General features: G+C 41.0%; 1 protein-coding gene across 1 annotated transcript in view; it reads right to left on the bottom strand.

Moving 5' to 3' along the window:
* Nucleotide 1: 1 nt before the first annotated feature.
* The window catches only part of CPM (carboxypeptidase M), a 33,979-nt gene continuing 21,838 nt past the window's right edge, over nt 2-12,142 (bottom strand). The window contains exons 4-9 of the mRNA XM_051795829.1: nt 6,812-6,984; nt 5,142-5,326; nt 4,721-4,891; nt 3,752-3,904; nt 2,586-2,734; nt 2-1,901 (exon numbers count right to left, since the gene is read on the bottom strand). Coding sequence (XP_051651789.1) covers nt 1,668-1,901; nt 2,586-2,734; nt 3,752-3,904; nt 4,721-4,891; nt 5,142-5,326; nt 6,812-6,984 — 1,065 coding nt within the window. The 3' untranslated portion in view covers nt 2-1,667. The remainder of the gene's footprint in view (nt 1,902-2,585; nt 2,735-3,751; nt 3,905-4,720; nt 4,892-5,141; nt 5,327-6,811; nt 6,985-12,142) is intronic.

Raw genomic sequence — 12,142 nt, 5'->3', positions numbered from 1 at the left:
TCTTTCTTTTTTCATGTCAATGACTTGATTGCTGGAAGTTCTGGTACTTGGTTTTCATACCGATTCTTGTCCCTGTAAGCCAGCATGCAGACTCTTTCTGCCCTCACTCACCTGCTGAACTGTTGACTTCTCTCAGATTTCTTGGGTTTTGGGGGTTTTACACTCAAGGCATCTCTAGTTCTTTCTGCTATAAGTGACAGGATCAGAAACAACTATCAGTGGTGGGACTTAGTGGATAATTAATCACTTCTCTGACCGATAAACAACCCACAGCAGATCAGAGTGAGAAAATATAGAAAATTGAAATGGATATGATGAAGACATTAAAAAATAGTATCTTGCACATGCAGCCCTCATTCCCAATAAGCAATGCTGTTTCATGTTCTGAAGTGCATTCACACACTGAATGCAGCTGGCTGGCAGACAGGTAAGTGGCTGATGCCCAAGCTCCACAGCCCAGCTGGTGGGTCCTGGTGTGACAGACAGCAGTGCCTCAGGAAAGATTTAAAAAGGATTAACTGCATTCCTGCATTTTTTATTTACTGTATACAGGTAAAGATTGATGTTTCCAAAGATAATCTCTTCTGCTTTGCTTTTGAAATTGCGTAAGAAAATTACTGGCAGATAAAGTTTTAAAATAAACACAGGAGATGGTACTAACTGGCTTTTCTTGATAAATTTTGTGTTTATTGGACAGCTTCAAAGGGCCCGGAGGATGATTCGAAACTGGCCAGGCAAAAGGAATCTGCTAATCCTGCCTGCAACATCTCAGCCCAGCCAGGGGAGTGCTGAAACCAGCCTTTGTAACTGGATCTGGTTTGTGCCTTGCTGAGTATGCCTGCCAGCATGTGTAGCAGCAGGGCTCTGAAACTACTTAAGCAATATAAAGGTGCTGCTAAAGCTATTCAAAGAATCTGAATTATCTGTGATTGTTCCACACGAAATTCAGTTAAAAATGGACAAGGTATAAAGCTGTCAGTGACTGTTTCCACATTGTTTTCAGCAACTCTGCTGTAGGAGAACACAGTTTTCAGAGACACAAATTCCTCCCTTTTCCCTGATGGTGCAGATTATAATCCAGTTTCCAGGAGCGTGGCCCTTCAGCACATACTTACACTTCATTTCCATCTTTTTGTCTTAAAACCTGTCTGTGTTACTGGTCTTACCTCATTTGAGCCCTAAGCAGTCTCATCTGTCCAGGTAAGAAAAAACATATTTTAAAATGCCATTCCTCATTTATAGCAATGGCTTTATTATGAGAAAATAGGATTGATCTGTTCACTTACAGTTGTGTGGCACCTTAGCTGTTGGTTCAGAGAGGAACCTGAGCTTGCATAAAACATTTGCAGTACAATCCTCAACTTTTTTTTGAATTCAGGCAAAGTCTTGAGAATGTATTTGTACTTTCTGCATTGAAATTCTACAGTTATCTCCATCAGCTGTACAAAATTTCTTCAGAGTAAAATACTTACATAGAAAAATATGATAGTCTATTACAATTAAAAATATAGTCAAACATTTGATTGTCAACCCAGTATTTTACAAAATACAGTGAACGTGATTGTGAATCTGAGAATTTGGTTTATAAAAACAGACATTCTTTTGCATATACAAAGCCACATTTGTGCAGGTGGATTTTGCCTGGCCATAACATCTCATTCCTGACTTTATTTTAAAATCACAAGCAGAGCAGTCATTAAAACCAAGACATGTAGGGTTGGTTTTACTGCAGCTGAAGCCCGTGTGAGCTCTTGGTACAGGGGAATTTTGGGACATGAAGCAACTCTTGGTCTGATAGAGACCTCTGAGAAAGAGAAGTCCTGTTTTAAAGCACTGAAGTTACCAGTGTTGTCAGGTATTTCCACTGTCTTCAGCATCGATTTAAATCCTGGTACAGTAGCCTAGGAGCAAACACAAAAGTGTTCTTACTTGGTTTTGAAACATCTGAGTTCAGCTGTGAAACAACCAGAGTCTAATGTGCTTGTTTACACTTTAAATGTACAAGAAAAAATGTTCTAAATACACGTTTGGAAACATGGGATGAAAAAAGGGTAAAGTTTCCACGTTATAGCAATAAGACCTTTTGTACAGGAGAGGGCATCCTGCAGTGATGCTCAGTGTAAGCCCTCAGATGACAGCAGGCAGAGCCTACACTGCATGGATGTTCTCTAACACTTCTGTGGAGAAACCCTTTTGACACAAGGAAATAACTGTCACCAGTGGTGGTGTCAGCCCGGTGCTGCCCTGATCCACCTCCTCACCCTGAGAGCTCTGTGCTTTGTTTCAAACACCTCAAGCTCAAGTTGTTGTGCTCCAGACGCTCATCCCCACTGGCTCCACCATCAAGGTCAGATGGGTGCTTATTTCTGGACATTGAGGACTTGAGATGTTACTATATCAAAAAATTTCCTTTCTGCTGACTCACATTTAAAGGTACCATTTTCTTTTAAATCTGCTAAAGGGTCTTTACAGATCCTATATGTGACTCGAGCAGTTCAGCTCACTCCTGTCTAAGGATGCCTTCTCACTGTGCTCAGGAATTCAAGGCAATTAGAAACAATAATTTAGTAAGGCTGCACACTTACATTGATCACATACGTCCCAGGCAAAAGGAGAAGATAGTACTCCCCTTGTTCATTTGTTCTGTAGGGGCAGATATGAGGCCTTCCCTTGGCTTCCACAATGGCATTGGGAATAGGATTCCCATTCTTATCAGTAACTTGACCCTTGACACCTATGAAAAAGAGAGAGGAGAGAGATCACGATCTGTAACTGTAGTGAGCTGCCTCCTCCAAGAAAGACTGTTCTCTTGCTGGGTGCACTCAAAGGCTGTTTCACTGAGTTTGAGCACATCTAATAGTATCAGTAGTCACTTCTGTCTCACTGAAAGGAATTAAAACAGAATGTGCCTGGTTGTTGTTTTTAATAGTTTACCCTCATGTTAAGTTAGAAAGCAGCAATATAATCTCCTAAATCTCATTTGCTGAAGGCATCATATACACTTACTGTATGTGTATTTTACTGAAGGGCTTAAATCTTCAGTACTGCTTTGGCATTTTTTTGTACACACCCCTTCCTTCTCTTTTTGTAATTTAAAATAAGTCAGCTTGTTCTCTAGTACTTCCCAAAGGCAGAATAGCAACAATGTCTGATTATGAAGTACTTTCCCTTAATTCTTACACACCGTCTTTAAGGCAGCACTGGCATTAGGCAGAGATAAAACAAATATTTTGGGCAATAAAATGCAAGATAGGCAACAGATTTGTGCAAGCCTTCAACTCATTATAAAGCAGCACTGCTTCACTAAGCAGCAGCTCTCTTTCAACTGTGAAGTCAGGTCACACCTAGAAAAGTCTTTTAAAAATACAAAATCCAAGTAGCAAAAGACCCACAAAACTTGTGCGCAGGCACACATACACCTCTAAAATAAATGACTGCCCCAAGGCTGCTCAGGAAAGCAGAGTCTGTGAGGAGATGTATGGTCAGACAGCGCCTGGGGCCTGTCCCTTGCTCCTGCCCCAGCACATTTTAAGCCCCTTGCACTACTGTAGTAGCACCCATTGCCCCTCACCTGACAGGCCTGAGTTCTCCTCCTTTACCCATCCCTGGCCTTGTAGCACTTCATGTTCAGAAGCTCCCAAGTTCACACCAGAGCTCCTCCTGCTGTGAGCTGTGACACTGACCCAGGCTGCTGAAGAGTTCCTGCTAACCCAGCCTCAGCTTCACCTCCCATCCCCATTCACATACCCACCTAGGTGTACTTGTTTTATATATTCAATCAGAGCAACTTTGTTGTCTCTCCAGAACTTTTCCAGCTGGTCTGCTGGAGGATATTTACAGCATGACAGCTCCAATGTAATTTCAAAACACTGTCCCCAGACATAGTTGTAATCTTGCATTCCACCTTAAAAGTGAAATAAGAGAGTGTTCAGCTACAAAGAAGCACTAAGTTCCAAGTAAAAGACAAATAGAAGAATTAAAATGTTGATCCTTGCATCCTACCAGTAAAATAAGTAAATCAGGTAAATTATTCCTCAATGCCACACTTGTATTTACTGCCTCCTGTGGAAAACAGACTTTATTACTCTAGTTACACATAGAGTGGTGTTTTCTAAAGCACAGTAGCATTTTGGGAATGATGACAATTCTGGCTGAGAAAGGATGGATCTTTGACTACAATTCATTCAAGCATTTCCAACTAAATTGTGGCAGATAAATTCATCGGTTTGCCAAAGCCATTCCAAGAGCCTTTTATATGTCTTTGAATTCAGATGGTGAAAGCAATACACAATGCCACAGCACACAGGGCCCATATTCTATTTGGCTACACATAAACAGTAATGAAAACATTTATTTCAGTGATCAAACAATTCAAAAGGATGATATATGAACAGAAGATTGGTTTTCTTTCTCAGAGGACAAGATCTTGGTGCCAAGGAGTGTGTGCACGTGTGTATAATCTATATAGCTATTGCAGGCCTTAAGCAAGAGCACGGAGGCAGCCAAACAGCAGTGACTGCCTCATTCACTTGTAATTGCTAGCTGGGAGAGACTGCAAACACCCAGGTCCTGCTCAGAGAATCTGCATGAAATGAGTTGGTTTACTCCCCTCATCAGCCCTCTACTCTGGGTAAAATCACTGTCCTTTCATCATCAAAGATGGCAGGAGAAAGTGAGACATATCAGAAGCAGCTGAATAAAATATCACTGAGATTCTTACCTTCCAACTGGTACCAAGAGTATCCATTGGTAATGCCTTCTGGAAAGGTTTGTCTCTTGTCACACCCAATTCCTTTGTACATGCTGGCATGGTGGGAAGAATAGGTTTTTGCCAGGTGAATAAAGACATCATCATCTGGAGATCTGCTATAGCCTTTCGAAGAGCCAGTAACTACAGAATGAAGACAACAATTGTTTAACTCTCATTACTGATAAAGCATACAGTGCTGGCTTACACACAGGATAAACGTCTCCCAAATAGCTACATTAGGCAGTGAATTTTTATGGGGTTTACCAAATTCTGCCCATCCCAGCTCAAAAGCTAGAATAACCTTGTAGGAATCCTTATAAATTTTGCTTTGATACAGCCAATGTTCCTAAACCAAATCAGCTGTGAAGAAGAGAATTTGTTATTAGCTTACCTGAGTTACCATTATCAAAGGTGTAACTGGCAACCAGGGCACCCCCATGCAAGTTTGCTGAAAGAACAAACGTTTCATTTTTTATCCAGTTCATTACTGCTTGAGTCTCTGGCTGAATGCTAGCATTGTTATTTTCAAAGGCATCAGGAAAATTTCTGTTCAGATCTTCTCCATTCTTGTTGTACCTTAGAGAGGAGAGAAGATATTCACATTACTGTTTTGCCTATAGACACCTCCACATCACCAGCCTCCCAAGTACTCCAGATCTGTGGCATGGTAGTGTCTTCAGGAAACAAACAAGATGATCATTTCTTATTTCTGAAGCATTAAGATGATGGATTTCAGTTTGATTTCTAGCAGCACTGGAATTTTCATAGGACACAATAAAATAATTCTTCTGTTGTATCTCAAGTGAAAACAGTGCATATTTAACATGCATATAGCATGCACACAGCTACATATATGTGAATTAAAAAAACCAGAGCCAGATCAGGAGGACGTTGTCCTTCGGTATGTGTTTTTCCCACTTGCATAGAGGACCAAGGTAACTACTGAATGGCTGTGTCCCTTGTACTGCCATATCTCCGGTCAGAGAGAAAAATTTGAGTCAAACACAGAATGTATTCTCTTCTCCCTGAACCCGACGGTCCAGCCTGTGCAAAAGCTTACTTGCTTTTTCACTCAGACAGGAGTAAAGAGGGTATCTGCTGTCAATTGTGTTAATTTTTAAAGTCGTTAGTTAAACTCTATTTGACAGTGAGGGGATTAAATATACCCCCCTCCATACAAGTCCCATCTATTTGCTGAGAAATAAACTTCTTTCCTGATAAAAGGATGGCCTACACTGGTCACCCAAAGAACTACACTACCTAAACTACCTTTTCACTTGTTTCTGATGTTGCCATGGCCAGTGATCCAAGAGAAATTCTAGCTCATGAGTTTGGTTTTCCTGCACATTCCAACTTTGTCCCTTTGGCAATTCTTCCCATTCTCTCACTCTTTCCCTATTCTAGCTTGTTAAGCTTTTCATTCCCTTTTGGTCTCTGCAATGGTTACATTAAAGAAAACAAAAGTAGCACAGGATGCAATGCTAAGTTGGTTGCATTTTCTTTTGGGTTAGTTTTTTTTCCTAGTACTACTATTAGTGCTACTATAGGTACAACTATTACCTATTATAGCCAGCTGTCACTGCGTAACTCCTCCCTCTTACTTTATCTGCATTCAACGTAATCTTCAAACACACTGCTAGAAGTCCACTCAACAAGCTTAGACACACCTTTTCTCATTAAGAAGGGTTACAAAGTTCTCCAACCAAAATAGATCCCTGTGGGTGGAGTTTTCCTTCTTTTCTTGTAGCACCCTAAAGGTGCTACAAAATAGGGAATTGTGCTTGTATTAACAATCTGGGTCTCCTGCCTAAAAGGTGAGGTCATTACGCCATTCTGACCGATTTTCTCTGGCTGCACCACATATAAACACCAGTCTGACTCAGTCTTCACAAACTCCATGTTGTTAAAGTGCGTCTTCAGAACAGCACTGGAAAAAATTAGCCCTAACATATCTTCCTAGACTATCCTCTCCACCAAGTATGATTCAGACTCTTGGCTATCTGCGATTATTGCTCCCCACCCATTTCCTTTGCTTCTTCCACCCTCATAAGCCACTTTTACCTTCCTCGTGTGTAATAACAATCAGGCACTTCTGTAGCTTCAAATCCATCAGGATTCATTGTTGGCATGATATGAATCCGGGTATTATTGAGTAACCGGGTAATAACTGGGTCATGTCTATAGCTGGTCACCAGGAAGTCTATCAAATGGAGCAGGATTTCTCTCCCAACGGTCTGTATAAAAAAACATAAGATTTTATTTTAAGTCTGCTATGGAAGATAAAGAAGAAGAAAATAACTAAAAAAAAAGACCCACCACCTTGCACTTCCAGGTTTTTCTTACTGGATTACACAGACATACAAGGCATACAAGAGCATTCTAATCAACACTGGTTTGTTTTATGCTCTCCCCTAAATACATTTTAAGCAATTTCATAGATGAAAGGAATCACTGGAGGGTTTTCACAAAGGTTTTAAACCCAGATCAACCAGAGCTTTTTGTATAATGGGAAACTGACTGTATCAGCTAGACTGCTTAAATCTGCATGGATAAGGCACAGCCTTATCAAAAACTAAAACTGCCTGATAAAGATCATGTGGGCTTGGGAACACCCCACTCTGTTTTCTCAGCCCCACTACAGTCACAGGTCTGTTCTGATGCCCAAGGAACCCTGCGTCCTGTGTAGGAGTGTCAGTGCTGTACATCACCACTTGGCAGTGATAGTTCAAAAGAAAGAAAGGAGAAGCCTACCATAATTGCAGAGCAGGCCTTTTCTTATTGATCCTCTTTTATGGAAAGTCAACTTTAATACAGGATCAAAGAGGCCCCATAGACACTTCTGTTACATTCCCTGCTACACTGCTTTATTTTAACGGCGTGAACACATGCACTGGGGAAACCAAACGTGTACATAAAACCTTAGAAAAAGACATGGAAGGACATTTGGATGCAGACTTTAATCAAGGAAAGGCAGTGGTAGAGAAAAAGCTTAACACATATTTTTGTTCATATAAGTTTGTATAAGTTGTGAAAGCTGACAGGACATCTCCCTTTATCAGATTTCAGGTAAAATAGTGGCAAGTTCTAGACCCAGAGTTATGAACAATCAATCTTATTCTACCCCAGGAACCACTGTTGCAGTGTTTACTGGACTATGCTTTCCAGGGGCACTTTCCATAGCACTGTGACCCATGCTTCAAGGGCACTATAAGGTTCCTAGGCTCTGCCTGGAATGGGAATAAACCAAGATGCGTAACTAGATGTGCTCTAGAGACAATTTATTTTTACTTTATCTCCAAAAACAAAGCTTAGTAAATCACTGCAGGCTCTATTTCAGAGCTACAGCATCTCAGTATCTTTTAGAATGAGTCTTGCACCACTAAGGTGGAAATATTGCAAAGAATTCTTTTTTCAAAGTGAGGAACACGGAGTGGCGTTACCAGATGAACCTCATGTTGCAGATACACATCTCCTTGCTTTAAGATTACATTAATAATTTTTTCACAGATATTGCACAGAACATTCTGAGTTGGAAGGGACCCGCAAGGATCATTGAGTCCAACTCTTAAGTGAATGGCCCCTGCACAGATCAAACCCACAACCTTGGTTTATTAGCAACATGTTCTAACCAGCCGAGCTAATCTCAGGTAAAAGGTAGGTAGAATCAAGCAAGGGGAAAGCAATATTTCTCCACAGCTATTTGCTGCACCCGTTATCTTGTTGAATTTTCACACTGGTGCATTTTAAGTGGCAAATTCTGCTTTTGGTGTTAAGGGAAATGGGAACACAGACACCATCCAGTAGGACCTCTGCCTGGACACATGATGGGGCAGGAGAACTGGGTGTAGCTGCTGTTCGGGTTGGGAACAAATCATGCCTTGCCAGTTAGATGCCAATTGCTGCTTATTGCAGAAGAAACAAACAAACAAACAAGGCAGAGCCAAACCTGACTCGGCTAAGTTGCAGATCACACCATTTTAAGTGTCACACCTGAAGGCAGCCGTGGTCTCTGAATTGGTACTCGAGCAATTCTGCCATGCTGTTTGCACAGGGAAAAAGGAAGAGCCCTTCTCTTCCCACCTTGCCCCCCAGGTGGGATTTGTTCTTAGGTTTTACCCCTGTTGCTGGTCTCCTGCAAGCCACCGTCAAGTAATTTGCTGGGGGAACTTAAACACATATACTATGCCAGTAACCAAGTGGTTCTTTTCGTAGACACTACAGAAAATGGGCTTTGAAAAAGGGGGGGGAAGGTACCTAATTTCCTCCATTTCCAGTAGCTTTCAAAGCAGCACCCCAGTAGGTGAAAACAGACTGCTCTGCAAGTTTGATAAATATACTCTCTGACATTTACGAAGAGATGCAATAGAACCTGTCTTGCACAGGCAGCTCTTGAACTGAGTGATAGACATCTTGGGAAGAATATAGGGGTGGGTGAAGAAAGGAAGGGAGAGAAACCAGCCAAATCATGGCCCTGGGCATGAGAGATAAAGCTAACAGACTCAGAATCAGCAAGAATGGCCCTACCGCAGAGACAGCTAAACTACAGACAAGACTGCACTGTTGTCTGGAGAAAATGGGAAAGGGTTCTTCTCCTACTGTACTTCTCTTCAGCGTCTGACCAAAAGAAAGGGTAGAGAAGCAGGAAAAGAAAGGGGAAAAAAGATAAAGAAAAGTAAAAAAAGAAGGTGATAGAAAAGGACAATATTTACAAAGAATGAAAGGTGACCAGTTTTTCACAGATGACATTCTTTGCCCTTAAAAGTTAGCCCCAGAGTTAGTTATGTATACAGTATTTTAAAAACTGACTCTATTTTATAGGAATCCTTGTATAACTATTTTTGTACCCAAGTACTCAGCACATTAAACAATTCAAATTATCTCTGTCATAAGAGAACTGGTTCTTTTATCATTGCTCTTGAGGGAAGAATATACTTATTACCATTGTTTGGGTGGGGCAACAGAGACATTTGGGTCCAGAGTACCCTGCATTTCTTGAGAAAGGACATCTGGAGGTGTCTGAAGGAGAGAGAAAGTCTTTGTTTCTGGGAACCTATAGCTCAAGTTTTGATCAAGCCCTTGGAAAGCATCTGCTGTTCAGTCAATCTCTACCGTTACTACAGAGGTCAGCTGTACCTGTGGATAAGTTATGAGTTAGTTTTACTTTAGATCTTCAAATAATGGATCTGGATACACTGAAGGTAGTTTGCTGACAGTAAAGTCAAGGACAGACACCTTAGAGAGAAGAGCAGGGGACAGCATTTATAAGCTCTGGAGCTTTGAGAAGACATAATGAACATTTGGTTTCAATTGCAGTATCCCAAGGGTGATGCCCAGGTGTTTTGTTCTGCTGCAGTTCACATGAAGGCTGAGAGAAAAGCAAAGGAAAGCCCTTTCTCCCAGCTCTAGAGATACAATTAGACATTAAGTTTCTCTGTGCACTTTCAGCTGTCAGTTCCCTCCTGTGCACCAAAGGGAGAAAGTCAGCAGGAAAGGCTATCAGTGTTCCTCAGGGGAACTCTTGAACGAAGAAGTGTGCGTGTGTCAGGACACGGATCAGCACTGTAGAAAAGGGCGTGACTGCTGTTTCTGTACACATATCCCTTAAACTTTCTGACTCTCCCCTCTGGCATGGCTGTGTCAGCACCCTGCTCAGCTACCAGAGAGCTTACTCAAGAAGCCAGTTAGAAGATTAAGGTTAGCTTCAATTGAACCCGCACTGTAATACTTTACTGCAGCACCCCTGGCTTTAGAACATTGTTGTTACCACATGATAGAGACCTACTATAGACCAGGGGACTACTGGTGGATGGACTCTGCCCATTTTTATTATTAAAATTCTTTCCTTAAATGTGGCCTGATTTTTAAGTTCAACAATGTCGAAAGAAAGATCCAAACCATCAGGTAGGACCTGTTTCAGGGCAACAGTCCTGCCAGTTTCCTTGCTTGAGCTCCAGCTGCTCCATAGGCCTAGTTCAGCATACCAGGCACAACCTCACCTAAGGAAGTGGAGTTAGAGCAGAGAAACCAGTAGTCCATCTTGGTTTCCCACTTAAATGCCACACTTATAAGATGTTATTTCTAACACTTGTACAGTGTTATACATATACATAATTATTATGCACTGCTACAACACACTCCACTGCATTTGTCCTTCTTTACTAAAATATACCAGTGTTAAAGTGACTGTTTATGCAATTAGTTTGGCACACATACATTTATTTCTACAGCAGCAATCACTATGAAAATCTGAGAATAGCACATGTACGACAGGGAAGTGCAGTTCCTTGGTTTATCACTGAAGGAAATGGCAACACAAAGCCTGCTTTTGAACTAGTAACTGGTGTAAGTTGTTACTGCCTGGACAAATTCCACACACTTCTCAGCACAAGGCTTCACCTGGCTGACAAATGGATAGCTTTTTCTTTTCCCACCCAGAAGAGTGTGAGAAAGATAAGGAAAAAGGTAACTGGGGCAAGGCAGTGTTGAACTGTGTTGAAACAGATCTCAGCAGCACGCAGCTTTTTTGATTGCTTTGAATTTTGAAACCTCTGGTGCTTCTGACCTTCTTAACATTACATCAGCTGATACTGAAGCCAGGTGGAAAATAGTTCACAGTGCAATTTTTTTTAATAAATATATTTTTATTTTCTAGAGCACATATTATTTCCCTGCACAGCACTTCCATAATATATTGCAGAGTACTAAGGACATAGGAATATGTGCTGAAAATAGCAGATTGTGTAGTATGTGGACACAACTGGTTTTTTGCAACTGGGTGATAAAAAAACAGCCTTTTTTTCCATAGTGGTATCTTGATAGTGTAAATGTAGCTTCCATTTATTTTCCTGGAAATAGGAGTGAGAAATTCTATACAAGAACTAGTGTGTTGTCATTTGTTTGTTGTTTAAGTTTTTTTAAGTCTCAGTTATACTGATTACAAATAAAACTACTCCAGTCCTTACTCACCTAAGCCCTAATATCTCAAAAAACTTATGTCATGCCATATCTCAGGAAACCTTATTGTGGATATGAATATGTCTATGATGACAAGGAAAATAGGATACAGGTGCTTTAACTTATTTCACAAGATAAGCCAGCAAAATAAACATCATTTCATGTAGGTTAGCTCAGACATATCAGTCCAGGCTCAGTTTCACATAATGAAAGAGGCAAAATACTATTACACCAAGAAAATAAAGCAACCAGAAGCGGATGCTTTAGGAGAAAAGGATTGGTATCAGCATTGCCATCCTGGGAAAGATGTTATCTCGTGATGGCCCAGTAACACTAGCTGCAGAAGGTTAAGAAAGCCATATACATTAAAGGGAACAAGCAGAAACACACGGGTGTTCAGACATGCTTCTTAAAGGATTTCCCTGCTGTGACATACAT

This window comes from Manacus candei, unplaced genomic scaffold (genome assembly GCF_025592945.1).
Source record: "Manacus candei isolate 608988 ecotype Guabito, Panama unplaced genomic scaffold, ASM2559294v1 h1tg000043l, whole genome shotgun sequence".
NCBI classification, from domain to species: domain Eukaryota; kingdom Metazoa; phylum Chordata; class Aves; order Passeriformes; family Pipridae; genus Manacus; species Manacus candei.
This window is presented reverse-complemented; position numbering and strand designations above follow the sequence as displayed.